Source organism: Bufo bufo, chromosome 3 (assembly GCF_905171765.1).
Source record: "Bufo bufo chromosome 3, aBufBuf1.1, whole genome shotgun sequence".
In the NCBI taxonomy this organism is placed as follows: Eukaryota; Metazoa; Chordata; class Amphibia; order Anura; family Bufonidae; genus Bufo; species Bufo bufo.
The window spans coordinates 446,434,077-446,452,863 of NC_053391.1; the positions used below are offsets into that span (position 1 = coordinate 446,434,077).

The 18,787-nt window shown below is 44.2% G+C and overlaps 1 protein-coding gene across 1 annotated transcript in view; it reads right to left on the bottom strand.

The window, feature by feature from the left end:
- XK (X-linked Kx blood group) overlaps positions 1-17,759 on the bottom strand; it is a 37,503-nt gene extending 19,744 nt beyond the window's left edge. Inside the window, exon 1 of the mRNA XM_040422314.1 lies at positions 17,515-17,759. Coding sequence (XP_040278248.1) covers positions 17,515-17,759 — 245 coding nt within the window. The remainder of the gene's footprint in view (positions 1-17,514) is intronic.
- Between the last annotated feature and the right edge of the window lie 1,028 nt (positions 17,760-18,787).

Here is an 18,787-nt window from a genome sequence, read left to right on the forward strand (position 1 = left end):
TTACATATACCCATGCTGGGTGAGATAAATATCTTGGTCAAATGCCAACTTTGTATAAAAAAATGGGAAAAGTTGTCTTTTGCCAAGATATTTCTCTCACCCAGCATGGCTATATGTAAAATGACATGGTATCGTGACAACCCTAGGTACGACGTGTGATTTTTTTTTTTTTTTAAATATTTTTATTATACCGTAATTATATGTATTTTAAACTTGGCGACTAAAAATTTTAATTTGGCTCCTAAATTTTTCAGGTTAGGAGCCAATGGCACCTTGATATATATTTTTTTGTCTGGAGCCCTGTATTAGGTATCACCGCGTCAATAAGAAACGGCTCTATAAAAATGATTTGATCTACCCTGTCAGATGAACACCGTAAAAAAAAAAAAAACTGTGCAAAAATAGCCATTTTTGGGTTTCACCAATGAAAATGTCAACTCATTTTATTAAAAAATAAAACAAACCCCCACACGAGACGATCGGCAGAAACATTTAAAAAATATGGCTCTAAGTAAATGGCAACACAAACATCCGCATCCATAACAACTGGCTCAATCAAAATAGCACATGATGAGGGGAATGCTGTAAAAAATAAAAATTAAAACATCAAAATAGCCATTTTTTGTTACCTTGCCTTACAAAAAGCGTAATGGCGAGTGATCAATAAGTACTATGTACCCCAAAATAGTATCAATAAAAACATCCACTCATCCCACAAAAAACAAGCCCCCACACAAGACGATCAGACAAAAAATATAAATAATATGACTCTCAGTATATGGCGACACAAAAACAGGATTATTTTTTTTCAAAAATGCTTTGTGCAAAAGATGTAAAAAAAAATATATAAAATTGGTATCTCTATACTCGTACTGACCAGCAGAATAAAGATGACATGTCATTTCTTTTGGCCCAATAACAAAACTCAAAACCACTTGTTAAATCGCTCAGTACACCCTTCAATAAATTCCTTGAGGGGTGTAGTTTCCAAAATGGGGTCACTTTTTGGGTTTCCACTCTATAGGTAATGGATTAAAATGAACAATCTACAAAAAAAAAGTTACATTTTGAAGTCTCACCTCCATTTTCATTTAATTCTTGTGAAATATGTAAAGGGTTAATAAAGTTTGTAAAATCAGTTTTGAAAAATTTGAGGGGTACAGTTTCTAAAATGGGGTCATTTATGGGTGGTTTCTATGATAGCATCACAAAGTGGCTTAATAACTGAATTCTTCCTTTAAAAAAGTGGGTTTTGAAAATTTTCATAAAATTTTTAAAAAGTGCTTCTAAAATTCTAGCCTTCTAACGTCCTAAAAAATAAAATGACATTTACAAAATGTAAAGTAGACATATGGTGAATGTTAAGTAAGAACTATTTTATGAGGTATCACTATCTTAAAAGCAGAGAAATTCTAATAGAAAATAGCAGATTTTTCCAAATTTTCCTTAGATTATTAAAAAACAAAAACAAAGGTGAAACATATTGACTCAAATTTACCACTATCGTGAAGTACAATGTGTCATGAGAAAACAAACTCAGAATCGCTTGCATAAGTAAAAGCATTCCAAAGTTATTACCACATAGGCTGGGTTCACACGGGCGTTGCGGGAAAATGTGCGGGTGCTTTACGTGAACACCCGCGATTTTTCCGCGCGAGTGCAAAACATTGTAATGCGTTTTGCATGCGCGTGAGAAAAATCCCCCATGTTTGGTACCCAAACTTCTTCACAGAAGTTCAGGCTTGGGATCGGTGTTCTGTAGATTGTATTTCCCCATATAACATGGTTATAAGGGAAAATAATAGCATTCTGAATACAGAATGGAGGGGTTAAAAATTAAAAAAAATTTAACTCCCCTTAGTCCACTTGATCGCGGCCCGGCATCTCCTTCTGTCTCCTTTGCTGAACAGGACCTGTGGTGAGCATTAATTACAGGAACAGGACCTTTGATGACGTCACTGCGGTCATCACATGATCGATCACCATGGTAAAAGATCATGTGATTGGTCATGTGATGACCGGAGTGACGTCATCAAAGGTCCTGTTCCTGTAATTAATGCTCACCACAGGTCCTGTTCAGCAAAGGAGACAGAAGGAGATGCCGGGCTGCGATCAAGTGGACTAAGGTGAGTTAAATTTTATTTTTATTTTTTTTAACCCCTCCAGCGCTGTTTTACTATGCATTCTGTATTCAGAATGCTATTATTTTCCCTTATAACCATGTTATAAGGGAAAATAATAATGATCAGGTCTCCATCCCGATCGTCTCCTAGCAACCACTTGCTTGCGGATGCTTGCGATTTTCACGCAGCCCCATTCACTTCTATGGGGCCTGCGTTGCGTGAAAAACGCTGAATATAGAGCATGCTGCGATTTTCACGCAACGCACAAGTGATGCGTGAAAATCACCGCTCATGTGAACAGCCCCATAGAAATGAATGGATCGGTATTCAGTGCGGGTGCAATGCGTTCAACTCACGCATCGCATCCGCGCGGAATACTCGCCCGTGTGAAAGGGGCCATAGAGACGTGTCAGATTTGCAAAATTTGGCTGGTCCTTAACCTCACCTGTACGCCCTGTGTATTTCCGAACACCGGCGGGCGGTGATCGGAACAAGGTGCCTGCTCAAATCATTAAGCAGGCACCTTGGGTCAATGCCGAAGGGGGTCCTGTGATCCCCCCCCTCCCCGTATCGGCGATCGCTGCGGATTAACCCCTTCTATGCCGCTACCCCTTCAGGGAGCGCATCGAGTGCCCGCACTGCTGTGGCGGGGACTCGATGTCTCACAAGGCAGCCCGATGCCTTCCACGGCATCGGGACCTGCCTTCTACGAGAGCCGAGGAGATCCAGCCTTAGGGTGGGTCTCCTAGGCAACCTGTTTGTGTACTACTCACTGTAGAACATGAACAGGCAATGCATTACAGTACAAATGTATTGTAATGCATTGCAGAGGGAATTCAGACTCCCAAAAGTGAACATCAGAAATAAAGTAAAGAACAAAAAGTAAAAAAAAAAGTTTTAAATAAAATTTATAAAGTAATAAAATGAAAGTAAAAAAATTTAAAAAGGCCCCTTTCCCCTTATTTTATAATAAAAAAACTGAAAAAAAATCCCACACATTAGGTATCGCCGCGTCCGTAATGACCGGCTCTATAAATATTTCACATGATCCACCCTGTCCGATAAATACTATAAAAAAATAAAAAATAAAAACTATGTAAAAAAAAAAGGCATTTTTGTCACCTTACATCACAAAAGTGCAACACCAAGTGATCAAAAAGGCATATGCCCCCCAAAATAGTACCAATCTAACAGTCACCCCATCCTGCAAAAAATTAGCCCCACTAATCACCCAAAAAATAAAACTATGGCTCAGAATATGGAGACACTAAAACATCATTTTTTTTGTTTCAAAAATGCTGGTATTGTGTAAGACTTAAGAAAATAAAAAAAATATACATATTAGGTATCGCCGCACCCGTAAGAACCTGCTCTATGAAAATATTACATGCTCTAACCCCTCAGGTGAACACTGTAAAAAAAAAATAAAAAAAAAACTGTAAAAAAAAAAGCAATTTGTCACCGTACATCACAAAAAGTGTAATAGCAAGCGATCAAAAAGTCATACGCACCCCAAAATAGTGCCAATCAAACAGTCATCTCACCCTGAAAAATTTTTGCCCCTACACAAGACAGTCGTTCAAAAAGTAAATAAAACTATGGTTTTCAGAAAGTGGAGACACTAAAGAATCATTTTTTTTTTTAAATGCTTTGTTATGTAAAACTGAAACACATAACCAAAAAAAGTCATATTTGGTATTGTCGAGTCCGTGACAACCTGCTCTATAATACCACATGATCTAACCTGTCAGATGAATGTTGTAAATAATAAAAAGTAAAAACTGTGCCAAAACAGCTATTTCTTGTTACCTTGCCTCACAAAAAGTGTAATATAGAGCAACCAAAAATCATATGTACCCAAAAATAGTACCAACAAAACTTCCACCCTATCCCGTAGTTTCCAAAATTGGGTCACTTTTTTGGAGTTTCTACTCTAGGGGGTGCATCAGGGGGGCTTCAAATGTGACATGGTGTAAAAAAAAAACAGTCCAGCAAAATCTGCCTTTCAAAAACCGTATGGCATTCCTTTCCTTCTGCGCAATGCCGTGTGACCGTACAGCAGTTTACAACCACATATGGGGTGTTTCTGTAAACTACAGAATCAGGGCCATAAATATTGAGTTTTTTTGGCTGTTAACCCAATGAAAAATCTGCCAAAAAAGTGAAATCTTTAAATGTTATCTCTATTTTCCATTAATTCTAGTTCGTAAAATCAGTTTAGAATACCTTGAGGGGTGTAGTTTGTAAAATGGGGTAATTTCTGGGTGGTTTCTATTATGTAAGCCTCACAAAGTGACTTCAGACCTGAACTGGTCCTGAAAAAGTGGGTTTTAGAAATTTTATGAAAAATTTCAAGATTTGCTTCTAAACTTCTAAGGGCTCTTTCACACCTGCGTTCTTGTCTTCCGGCATACAGTTCCGTCGTCGGGGCTCTATGACGGAAGAATCCTGATCAGGATTATCCTAATGCATTCTGAATGGAGAGAAATCCGTTCAGGATGCATAAGGATGTCTTCAGTTCCGGAACGGAACGTTTTTTGGCCGGAGAAAATACCGCAGCATGCTGCGCTTTTTGCTCCGGCCAAAAATCCGGAACACTTGCCGCAAGGCCGGATCCGGAATTAATGCCCATTGGAAGGCATTGATCCGGATCCGGCCTTAAGCTAAACGTCGTTTCGGCGCATTGCCGGAGCCGACATTTAGCTTTTTCAGAGTGGTTACCATGGCTGCCGGGACGCTAAGGTCCTGGCAGCCATGGTAAAGTGTAGCGGGGAGCGGGGGAGCGGTATACTTACAGTCCGTGCGGCTCCCCGGGCGCTCCAGAGTGACGTCAGGGCGCCCCAAGCGCATGGATCATGTGATCACATGGATGACGTCATCCATGCGCATGGGGCGCTCTGACGTCATTCTGGAGCACCCCGGGAGCCGCATGGACTGTAAGTATACTGCTCCCCCGCTCCCCGCTCCTACTATGGCAACCAGGACTTTAATAGCGTCCTGACTGCCATAGTAACACTGAAAGCATTTGGAAGACGGTTCCGTCTTCAAATGCTTTCAGTACACTTGCGTTTTTCCGGATCCGGCGGGCAGCTCCGGCAACGGAAGTGCACGCCGGATCTCAACAACGCAAGTGTGAAAGAGGCCTAAGCCTTGTAACGTCCCCAAAAAATAAAATGGCATTCCCAAAATTATCCAAACATGAAGTAGACATATCGGGAATGTAAAGTAATTATTTTTGAGGGATTACTATTATAAGAGTAGAGAAATAGAAATTTGGAAATTTGCCAATTTTTAAAAAAATTTGGTAAATTTGGTATTTTTTTTATAAATAAAAAAGTTTTTTTTTACTCCATTTTACCACTGTCATGAAGTACAATATGTGACGAAAAAAACTATCTCAGAATGGCCTGGATAAGTCAAAGCGTTTTAAAGTTATTCACACATAAAGTGACACTGGTCAGATTTGCAAAAAATGGCCTGGTCCTTAAGGTGAAATATGGCCGTGTCCTTAAGGTGAAAAGTGGCTCGGTACTGAACGGGTTAATCACCCCCTCTGCAAAAACAGAATAAAAAGCTACCAAAAAGTAGTATGCACACCAAAATTGTACCCGAAAAATGACAGCATTGATGCTTTTTCCTCCCCCCCCCCCCCCCCCCCCGAAAGAGGTCAAAATGGTATAGGTACACAAAAAGGGTGGCATTAAAAAAATAAGTCATCCTACAAACAAATTTTTTACTCTTGGAATGCGACAATGAAAAAATGTTTAGCCCAACAGCCCACCATATTTACCAAAAAGCTGCTAAATTCAAAATCCTAAATTCTATCTGTCCATCTACGCTGCTATAGAGACTCCAGCAGAAATGTGTTTCAAGGCTTGAGGAGAATTAAACCTAACAGTGCCCTGAAGGGTACATTCACACGTCGGTATGTGTTTTGCGGATCCGGCGGCACTCTCATAGAAAATGCGTTTTCTTGTCCAATTGCGGACAAGAATGGGACATAATCTATTTTTTTGAGGATCCGGAAGTCCAGATCCGCAAATGCGGACAGCACATTCCGGCCCCATTGAAAAGGTATGGGTCCGCACCTGTTCCACAAAATTGCGCTAGCTCGTGCATCGCGAGATTGCGGCGCTCTAGCTTTCTGACGTCGGGGAGCAAGGTGGAGATTTGAAGGATGCGGGGTGGTGCTGGGCTCCTTCACGCTGGACTCATCTCAGGTTAATTTGCATATCTATCAAATCGTTTTTTGACACAATAAAGAGAGCTATGGGGACTGGACATTGCGGACGTGCTAGCAGCGATCTAGCAACCCATGTCCTCAGCTTTATACCCAAATTCCAGGTGACAGGTTTCCTTCAAAAATAGTACAGCTTAAAACAACAAATGGTTTTGCCCCAATGGCCATGACCTGTACAATAAAGATCAAGTGAAAAAAATGGTGGATTTCCTGTTTTTTTCCCAATTCCTCTCTCATTTAGTCAATAACAACAACTTGTCTCTCAAAAATAAGCTCTCATATCGCTATGTAGATGAAATTAGGCACAAAATACAAAACACATAAGATACTAACACATAATATACACACTGCCCATCCAAAAAAAAATTGCCACCAAAAATATTTAGTTGGACCACCTTTAGCTTTGATTACGGCACACATTCGCTGTGGCATTGTTTCGATAAGCTTCTGCAATGTCACAGGATTTATTTCCATCCAGTGTTGTATTAATTTTTCACCAAGATCTTGCATTGATGATGGTAGAGTCTGACTGCTGCGCAAAGCCTTCTCCAGCACATCCCAAAGATTCTCAATGGGGTTAATGTCTGGACTCTGTGGTGGCCAATCCATGTGTGAAAAGGATGTCTCATGCTCCCTGAACCACTCTTTCACAATTTGAGCCCAATGAATCCTGGCATTGTCATCTTGGAATATGCCCGTGCCATCAGGGAAGAAAAAATCTATTGATGGAATAACCTGGTCATTCAGTATGTTCAGGTAGTCAGCTGACCTCATTCTTGGAGCACATACTGTTGCTGAACCTAGACCTGACCAACTGCAGCAACCCCAGATCATAGCACTGCCCCCACAGGCTTGTACAGTAGGCACTAGGCATGATGGGTGCATCACTTCATCTGCCTCTCTTCTTACCCTAATGCGCCTATCACTCTGGAACAGGGTAAATCTTGACTCATCAGACCATATCACCTTCTTCCATTGCTCCAGAGTCCAATCTTTATGCTCCCCAGCAAATTGAAGCCTTTTTTCTGGTTTTCCTCACTGATTAGTCGTTTTCTTACGGCTACACAGCTGTTCAGTCCCAATCCCTTGAGTTCCTTTCGCATTGTGTGTGTGGAAATGCTCTTACTTTCAATATTAAACATAGGCAAATGGGCCAATCCAAGTGCGGGTTATTCAGTCACGATGGACTGGTTGTAGACTAATCACTTTGTTCCTTGTGCACTTGCGTCCGATACTTAGTCTCTTTTCACTACAGTTGTTATATGCACATGCGCCAGGACTTCAGATTTTTTGGCTCTCAGCCTAGATGGCATCAATGCGCATGCGTGAATACTTAGAATTTTCTCACGGGTTCCAGTGGTTGAGTGTACATGTATCAAGACTTTGACTTTTTTTACCTCTCTACTTGGGGGGTGTAAGTGCGCATGCGTGAATACTTAGGACTTTCTCCCAGGCTCCAAAGCAAAGGGCGCATGCGTCAGGACTTCAATTTTTTTAGCCTTTCTGTCTCAGTGATATAGGTCCTTAAGTTTTCTGCCAAGCTTTTATAATCAGGTTCGTATGCGTCGGGACTTTAATTTGAACCATCTAGTTCTGAAGGTCATCAAACCGCATGCGCTACTACTTAGCATGTTCCTGTCAAGAATTTATACTAAAAGCGGTATGGTGGGTCAGATACCTATGCCGGTACTTGATGATTTGAATATGTACTATACTCAGATACCCTAGATCTAACTGTAAACTACATATACGTCCAAACTCTGGCTGGACATGCTGCCTTTATTATCACTGTTTTTTGAACAAACCTGTATATTTATTGTAATCTGGATATTGGTGCCCTTTTGTTTTTTGCTTCTGAACTTTTGTTTATTTATTATTATTTTTTATTATTACCTTATATAAGATTATTTATAATGAATAGAGTAGATAATTCGTCAGTTGCTCTTTTTTAACATGGGGTGTATCTCTTAGAGACAATCCCAGTGATATATCTTTTATAAAAAAAAAATTATTTTATATAAACGCTGTAAGGCCTCATGCACACAACCGTTTAATTTTGCGGTCCGCAAAAACGGGTTCCGTTTTTTCATCCGTGGGTCTTTCTTGATTTTTGGAGGATCCACGGACATGAAAAAAAAGTCATTTTGGTGTCCGCCTGGCCGTGCGGAGCCAAACGGATCCGTCCTGAATTACAATGCAAGTCAATGGGGACGGATCCGTTTGACGTTGACACAATATGGTGCAATTTCAAACGGATCCGTCCCTTATTGACTTTCAATGTAGTCAGGAGTTAATATACCATAGGATCGGAGTTTTCTCCAATCCGATGGTATATTTTAACTTGAAGCGTCCCCATCACCATGGGAACGCCTCTATGTTAGAATATACCATCGGATTTGAGTTACATCGTGAAACTCAGATCCGACAGTATATTCTAACACAGAGGCGTTCCCATAGTGATGGGGACGCTTCTAGTTAGAATATACTACGAACTGTGTACATGACTGCCCCCTGCTGCCTGGCAGCACCCGATCTTTTACAGGGGGCTGTGATCAGCACAATTAACCCTTCAGGTGCCGCACCTGAAGGGGTTAATTGTGCGTATCATAGCCCCCTGTAAGAGATCAGGGGCTGCCAGGCAGCAGGGGGGCAGACCCCCCTCCCTCCCCAGTTTGAATATCATTGGTGGCCAGTGTGCGCCCCCCCCCCCGCCCCCCCTCTATTGTAATATCATTGGTGGCCAGTGTGCGGCCTCCCCTCTCCCCCCCCCCCCCTGCCCGATCATTGGTGGCAGCGGAGATTCCGATCGGAGTCCCAGTTTAATCGCTCTGGGGCTCCGAACGGTAACCATGGCAACCAGGATGCTACTGCAGGCCTGGTTGCCATGGTTACTTAGCAATATTACAATATTAGAAGCATCATACTTACCTGCTGGCTGCTGCGCTGTCTGTGTCCGGCTGGAGCTCCTTCTACTGGTAAGTGACAGATCATTAAGCAATGCGCCGCACAGACCTGTCACTTACCAGTAGGAGGAGCTCCCGGCCGGACACAGACGGCGCAGCAGCCAAGTATGATGCTTCTAAGGGTCCATTCACACGTCCGTTTTTTCTTTCCTGATCTGTTCCGTTTTTTCAGGAACAGATCTGGACCCATTCATTTTCAATGGGTCCTGGAAAAAATCAGACATTGAGCTGTCCGTTTTTTTCCAGGACCCATTGAAAATGAATGGGTCCAGATCTGTTCCTGAAAAAATGGAACAGATCAGGAAAGAAAAAACGGACGTGTGAATAGACCCTAATATTGTAATATTGCTAAGTAACCATGGCAACCAGGCCTGCAGTAGCGTCCTGGTTGCCATGGTTACCGATCGGAGCCCCAGAGCGATTAAACTGGGACTCCGATCGGAATCTCCGCTGCCACCAATGATCGGGCAGGGGGGGGGGAGAGGGGAGGCCGCACACTGGCCACCAATGTAATTACAATAGAGGGGGGCCGACAGAGGCCGCACACTGGCCACCAATGATATTAATACAATAGAGGGGGGGGGGGGGGGGGGGGCGCACACTGGCCACCAATGATATTACAATAGAGGGAGGGGGGGTGGCCGGGGGAGGCCGCACACTGGCCACCAATGATATTCAAACTGGGGAGGGAGGGGGGGTCTGCTGCCTGGCAACCCCTGATCTCTTATAGGGGGCTATGATATGAGGGGTTAATTGTGCGGATCACAGCCCCCTAAGAGATCGGGTGCTGCCAGGCAGCAGGGGGCAGTCATGTACACAGTTCGTAGTATATTCTAACTAGAAGCGTCCCCATCACTATGGGAACGCCTCTGTGTTAGAGTATACTGTCGGATTTGAGTTTTCACGAAGTGAAAACTCATCTCTGAAAAAGCTTTTATGCAGACGGATCTTCGGATCCGTCTGCATGAAAGTAACCTGCGGCCACGGATGCCAATCTTGTGTGCATCCGTGTTCTTTCACGGACCCATTGACTTGAATGGGTCCGTGAACCGTTGTCCGTCAAAAAAATAGGACAGGTCCTATTTTTTTGACGGACAGAAAACACTGATCACGGATGCGGCTGCAAAACGGTGCATTTTCCGAATTTTCCACAGACCCATTGAAAGTCAATGGGTCCGCGAAAAAAAAAAGGAAAACGGCACAACGGCCACGGATGCACACAATGGTCGTGTGCATGAGGCCTAAAGGTGAATCCTTCGTTCGATCCGTTCGGGCTTTTATATATTGCCAGACATATAAAATATGTACATGGCAATAATACAACAGTCCTACGTTTCTGGGGCATAGAAAAACTGAGTATGGGTCCAAGAGGAGGTAACCTGGATAGGAAGCTCCTGCAGAGTGAAGCAAGATGGATCCAGAGGCTAAATACTATGAGCCCGAACGGATTGAACAAAGGATTCACCTTTACAGCGTTTATATAAAATAAAAAAAATAATAAAAGATTTATCACTGGGATTGTCTCTAAGAGATACACCCCATGATCAAAAAGAGCAACTGACGAATTATCTACTCTCTTCATTATAAATAATCTTATATAAGGTAATAATAAAAAATAATAAATAAACAAAAGCTCAGAAGCAAAAAACAAAAGGGCCCCAATATCCAGATTACAATAAATATACGGGTTTGTTCAAAAAACAGTGATAATAAAGCCAGAGTTTGGGCGTATACAGTATGTAGTTTACAGTTAGATCTAGGGCAGGGGCCAGGGGTACTCAACTGGAGGACCGCGGTCCAAATACGGACCGCGGCCGCCAGTTGTCCGGACCCCGGCCATCCTTCAGAGCGCTCCTCCAATCGATTCAGTTCAGAGTGATCTGATCCGTTTGAACCGGCTCAGCTCAGTCACAGCACACAGCAATGCAGACAGAGACGCTCAGCTCACCTCACCTCACGCTGGCAGCAGGAGCCTGAGGGAGGGACTCGGGAGGAGCGTAATATGATCTTAGAGTGGAAGCTGGCTTCTGCCAGCCCCGCCCCTCCCCGCCCACCAACCAATCACCGACCAGAGCTGAGGGGGCGAGGCAAGCACAGCACACTGCAGCTCTGACTCGAGTCCTCGGAGTAGTGCAGGGTCAGGGAGTCTAAATGAATGGAATGAGTCACAAGAATCTAAAGATCCGACTCAGTCAGTGACTCATTCGATTCATTGAGTTAGAAGAGCCGAGAGTCGTCGGACTGTAGAACAGGTTACACTGAGGCTGTCGGCTCTTGTTGCAGCAGTGATAAGGAGCAGAGAGATAAGAGAAGGGACAGATGACACAGTTCAGCACATAGTTTTCCCTGTGCATTCACATTTCACATCACTTGGTTGGTTGTACTACTGTCAGTGTCAGACTGTTGTCACTGTGGGGAACAATGCACAACAGACAACAATTCACATTGCACACCACAGTGACAGCTTCCTCCTGTCCGCCTGTCCAACGTCAGCCTCAGCTTCCCTTTACTATAAAAAAATCACTCTTCCTAAATCACTCAATACTAATCAGAGACGAGTTCAACTTCAGAGAGCTGAAGAGCCGACTCACTGCAGTGTCACTGACTGAGTCAGCAGCTGCGCATGCGCACCGGCACCTAGAGTCTTCAGTTCACTTGCGAGTCAGCTCAGCAGTCTGACTCGCCAAGTGAACCGAAGATCCGATTCTGATCCGAATGAGCTGATTCAAATGAACCGATTCACCTAAAAGATCCGAACTTCCCATCACTATCTCCTGCACACTGTGCCGTGCAGGAGGAGGAGCTTACCGGCGCACTTCCTCCTGTCCCAGAGCGCAGTGAGACAGGCCGGCTCCCTCCACATATAGCGCTCCTCCTCCTGCACACTCTGGTACGTGCAAGAGGCGGAGCTTACCGACGCACTTCCTCCTGTCCCAGAGCGCAGTGAGACAGGCCGGCTCCCTCCACATATAGCGCTCCTCCTCCTGCACACTGTGCCGTGCAGGAGGAGGAGCTTACCGACGCACTTCCTCCTGTCCCAGAGCGCAGTGAGACAGGCCGGCTCCCTCCACATATAGCGCTCCTCCTCCTGCACACTCTGGTACGTGCAAGAGGCGGAGCTTACCGGCAAACTTCCTCCTTCCCAGGGGTGCAGTGAGAGACGGCTCCCTCCACATGCAGGCACCAGCGCTTTCTCCCTCAGTGCGCTCACAGGTCCCTCCTCCCCTGCAGCAGTGGCAGCACATAAGGGAGCTTCAAGCTCCAAAGGACACTTACGTGATGCTGGAGAGGGAGTGACATCACCACTGCCACCAATGAAATAAATGTCACATTTGGAAAGTAAGGGGTGCGTGGAGAGGGCTACAGAGAGGCGGGAACACGTCACTGACTCCAGTGTCATGTTCCCATCTCCCCTGGGCCATCTTCTTTAGGTAACCTGATTAAATAAAGTGATTAAGCCCCATCAAACCATGATAGTTTTGTTCCGCATCTAATTCCCATTATTGGGGCATTGGATGCGGACCCCTTAGTTTCAATGGAGCGGAAAAAGATGCAGACAGCACACAGTGTGCTGTCTGCATCTCTTGTGGCCCCATTGTAATTAAGGGGCCGCATCCAATCCCCCAATAATGGGAATTGGATGCGGAACAAAACTATCATATGTCTGTTCTGTGGCTTGGGTTGCCACCCGGCCAGTAGTTCACCAGCAAGGCTGGTATTTTAGTTCCCTTGCCGGTGCCAGAATTTTCCTGTAAGGACTGTTAGGCTCCTTTCACACTTGCGGCAGGACGGATCCGACAGGCTGTTCACCCTGTCAGATCCGTCCTGCCGCTATTTCGCCGGACTGCCACTCCCCATTGACTATAGCGGGAGTGGAGCTACAGCGCAGCATGGCAGTGCACGGCGTGAGGCCGCCAGACGAAAAAGTCGGACATGTAGTACTTTTAGTCTGGCGGCCTCTCACCGTGCTGAGCCGTAGCTCTGCCCCCATCCCCATTATAGTCGATGGGCACAGAGCAGCGGCACGGCAAAGTAGTGGCAAGATGGATCTGACTGGGTGAGCAGCCTGTCGGATCCGTCCTGCTGCAAGTGTGAAAGTACCCTTACTAATGAGCGCTTCCATCATGGAACGCCCATTAGTACAGCCTTTACCTCCACCGCAACTTGTGCCAGTAAAAAAATTAATAAAATTACGGTACCTCCACCTCCATTTGCTCACGCTGTGGAGAGCACTCCCTGCTGACTAGAAGCTCAAGACAGGACCTACAAGACGTCATCACGTTGGAGCACCGGTCCTGAGCTTGCAGTCAGCAGCGAATGTTCACCGCAGCCAGGTGAATGCTAATTTTATTTTATTTTTTTGCAAAAGCAGAGAAGGGGGGCACTAATGGGGGCATTACTCTTACTGGGGGCACTAATGGGGACATTATTCTTACTGGGGGCATTATTCTTACTGGGGCACTAATGTGGCCATTACTAATTCTGGGACTTACCCGGGGCGCTCCACTATAACGTCAGAGCGCCCCACGCGCATGGATCACATGATCGCATGGCATCTTTACTGTTGGCGTTCAGCTCGGACCTTCACCTGACTGCAGACCCAGGTATGTGGACCTTTAATAAAACTAGTTGAGTACCCCTGATCTAGGGTATCTGAGTATAGTACATATTCAAATCATCAAGTACCGGCATAGGTATCTGACCCATCGGACTGGGGTTGCAATCTTTAAAGTATGGACGCATGCATGCCTACCTGACAATATTAAGCATACCGCTTTTAGTATAAATTCTAGACAGGAACATGCTAAGTAGTAGCGCATGCGGTTTGATGACCTTCAGAACTAGATGGTTCAAATTAAAGTCCCGACGCATACGAACCTGATTATAAAAGCTTAGCAGAAAACTTAAGGACCTATTAGACTGAGACAGAAAGGCTAACAAATTGAAGTCCTGACGCATGCGCCCTTTGCTTTGGAGCCTGGGAGAAAGTCCTAAGTATTCACGCATGCGCACTTACACCCCCCAAGTAGAGAGGTAAAAAAAAGTCGAAGTCTTGATACATGTACACTCAACCACTGGAACCCGTGAGAAAATTCTAAGTATTCACGCATGCGCATTGATGCCATCTAGGCTGAGAGACAAAAAATCTGAAGTCCTGGCGCATGTGCATATAACAACTGTAGTGAAAAGAGACTAAGTATCGGATGCAAGCGCACAAGGAACAAAGTGATTAGTCTACAACCAGTCCATCGTGACTGAATAACCCGCACTTGGATTGGCCCATTTGCAATTATATCAACATGAGCTAGAATCTTATAGGACATCATAGGGTGAGAACCGCCCTATAGGTATAAAAGACTTTACAAACGTAACACTCGTGTTGATAGTAGCTCCTTATCCCCCTGAAGAAGCCGCATCTTGGGGTGAAACATGTTGGGGGAGCTGCATCTTTAGCCTTTTAAAAATTATGGCAGGGCAAATGAATGAATAACCGCACGGCGATCTGCAGACGCCGTGTACATTTGTATATCATAGGGGCAGATAAAAGGATTAAGTGCGGGCGGTAGTTGCCGCTAAGAGCGCCTGAGCAGATATCAGACACTTGGAAAAACAGCACTCTAGGTAGGGTAACAATTGGAGAGAGTGCAGTATAAGTTAGAGTGTCTGGTGTCGGCCGACATTACAGACACAAACTATCTGCACTCCATTGAAAGAGATATAAGTAATAACCTCATTTTTAAAATTCCTTATGTTTTTGTGGCAATGTTTGTTTAATAAAAGAGAAATGAAAGTTATATTTTAATAATAAAAAAATGACCAGAAACAGGATTTATAGTCTTAGACTATTGGAACCGTACAATTGACCTCCTGGGTCTAGTGGGTCACTTGGAAATATTATATGCCAATGATTTGACCCTTCTCAAACAGACTAACATCTTTTCCACGACCACGAGATATATCTTTCGACATGGTTGTTTAAGAAATGAGAAGCAACTCATTGCACCAGTTGGGGTTAAATAACTTGTTGCCAGCTGAAAGATAATCGCCCATGCAGTAATTATGCAAAAGGAGGCTCATAACTATTTGCTTAGTTAAATCCAGGTGGCAACTTTTTTGGGGGGCAGGCAGTGTATATGACATAGTACTAACCCATAGAATAGCGATAACGTGTCATTTCATGCATACCACTTGATGAACATTAAGGCTACTTTCACACTCGCGTTTTGTGTGGATCTGTCACAGACGGATCCGTTCAGATAATACAGCCGTCTGCATCCGTTCAGAACGGATCCGTTTGTATTATCTGTAACATAGCCAAAACGGATCCGTCTTGAACACCATTAAAAGTCAATGGGGGACGGATCCGTTTTCTATTGTGCCAGATTGTGTCAGTGACAACGGATCCGTCCCCATTGACTTACATTGTGTCGGATCAGTTTGGCTCAGTTTCATCAGACTGACACCAAAACGTTGCAATCAGCATTTTGCTGTCCGCCTCCAAAGTGGAATGGAGACTGAATGGAGGCAAACTGAGGCATTCTGAGCGGATCCTTTTCCATTCAGAATGCATTAGGGCAAACTGATCCGTTTTGGACCGCTTGTGAGAGCCCTGAACAGATCTCACAAACGGAAAGCCAAAACGCCAGTGTGAAAGTAGACTTGCATACAGCGCAAAAAAGCAAATGGAGGAATAGAATAGAAGAAAAACAAAATACAATGTGATGGCATGGTACATCACTAGAGCTTACCTTAGGCGGCATGGTGAGGCCCCCCCAGTGCCCATGGGTACCGATATACAGTAAACATGCCATGACATCTATACTGTCTCAAAAAGGCATCTGTTTCCTCTACTGCACAGCTGGTGCAGATAGAAGACATCCATAGCTTCCCTGCATCTCCTGTATCCGCACCAGTCTGCACAGTAGAGGACACAGATTCCATCTTGGAAACCACCACCAAGCGCTGCTTCCATACAAGTGAATAGGAGCGCATGCGCGGCCCCTGCTCCCATTCATTTCTATGGGCAAACTGAAATAGCCGAGCCAGCGCTCAGCTATTTTCGGCGGACCCTTTGAAATTAATACAGGGCGGCTGTGCCCACTGTATGTGATGGCAAAACCCCTTTAAAGGAAATTTTATATGCCAGTTAAAATCAGCAACATATATCCTTTTTATCTAATGTTTTTTTTTTCCTGTTTCCTGAACATAATTATGGGTGGCAGCCATCTTGCCGCAGTTATTCTTAAAGGAGTTGCCCTATTACTGTATCTTGTAGAGAAAGTTAATACAAGGCACTTACTAATGTATTGTGATTGTCCATATTGCCTCCTTTGCTGGCTGGATTCATTTTTCCATCACATTATACCCTGCTTGTTTCCATGGTTACGACCACCCTGCAATACAGCAGTGGTGGCCGTGCTTGCACACTATAGGAAAAGGCGCCGTCCTCTCTGGTATGAGTGCGCATAGGCACGCATGCGCAGCAGCTCCTGTTCTGGCCACCTTGCAATATGGACAATCACAATACATTAGTAACTGCCTTGTATTCACTTTGTCTACATGATAAATGCCATTTGCCGAAGTCAAACAACCCCTTTAACACCATTTAGGAAGCATTAAAGGGGCTCTTTACATGTTTCTTACTGATGATCTATCCCTTGTATAGGTCATCAGCATCTGAACGGCGGGGGTCCGACACCACTTCAATGGGGCTGAGCTGCGCTCAGGCCACTTGACGTCACTGGCCTGCAGGAAGCAGTGAGAATGCCACGGCTGTTTGGCAGGGGTCCCTGATGTCCGACCCTCACTGATCAAATGCAGAGGACCAAGCAGTGGTACCTACTGTATTATTAGGGCTCAGTGGCCTGTGCAGAAACTGCAGGATTTTATGCTTTTTGTTTAAATCTAGATAGCGACATGGAAAATGAAAAATAGCATCATCAAAAATTCTTTAAAATCCGTTAAATCGCAGGTAATTTTCTGGCTTTTATAATTCCATAAAGAAGAGTGATGCAGATGTATCTGTAACATGGTGTAGCAGAGGACTGTACACAGAAAACAGATGAAGCTAGCAGCAGGGAGATGTCTATTCCTCCCATGCTGCCATATTCCAGACATTCTGCTGCTATGCCAGGCACACAGCATGGTGCTCCTGCCTGCCATCACCCCCCAGGCGCCCCTTCCTCACCTCACCAAGGGTCCCAGCTGCAGCAGGTGCAGCAGCAGCACCAGCGGTCTGTCCTTGCTCAGGTCCCTGTGGATGACGAGGAGGTTCAGCTGCACCAGGACACAGGGCAGGAGGCAGAAGAGGAGGGTGAGGGAGTGCCAGGTCCTGTCCCCGGCTGAGCTGTACCTGCTGCTTACATACAGGGCGGTCACTGTCTCTGCCACAAACAGAACGACTGACACCAGCACCGAGCCCGGGAATTTCATGCTGACAGTCTGAGGTGCAGGAGGACACACAGGCTGACACACCCGGCCCTGCCCTCCCCCATTAGCCGGCTGCATGTCTGCCCCCCTCAGCACACTGCAGTGATGCTGCTGCCAGCAGGAGGCTGCACTGGAGTATACTGCTACCCTCATTAGCATTCTCCAGTCATTCCCGAACATTACCAAAAATGCTTGGTTTCAGGAAGGGGGCGATCTGATCATGTCGACTGTCTATTGCCCTTGTGCCAGCAGCTATTGTGCACATACTGCGCTTTTCTTTTATAGTCAATTGATGGGCAGAGGACATCAGGAATTTGAAAAAGGTGTGAGATCGCTTTGTTTTGTTTTTTTCCTGAGCTTTTTTATTTTGATGTTATTTTTCCGCTTATTTTTTTGCGGGACGTGCTGTGATTTTAATGGCACAATTTTATTTACTATATCTTATATTGAAAAATGGGGATATACTGTAATTCTTTGTGGGGTGAAACTAAAACAAAAAATCTGCCATGAGTTTTGGGGTTTTGTTGTTATGGTATTCGCGGTGCTCTAAAAATGACAAGACGACCTTATTCTGCGGGTCAGTACGATTGTGGTGTTACCAAATGTATACTGTTTTTATGTTTTACTGTAAAAAAAAAAAAAAAAATTTCTTTGCATCGCCATATTCTGACAGTCTTAATTTTTTTTTTTATATTTCCATCTAAAGGGCTGTGTGAAAAATTTTTGGGGGAGAAAGCTTTAGTTTTTATGGTTACCATTTTAGGGTAAATATGACTCATCATAGAGACCCGATGAAAAAAATGGCGAATCACACAATTTTTTTTCTTTTTTTTTTCCTTTACAGCATTCACTGCTCAGAAAAAATATTTTTAGATTTTAATAGTTCAGACATTTTCAGATGCGGAGATAGCTATTTTGTTTATTTATATATGTTAAATTTGGAAATGGGGCTGATTTGAATTTTCTATATATAATATATATATAATTTTTTTTTTTTGTTTTTCTTACTGTAATTTTTGTCTCCTTAGGGG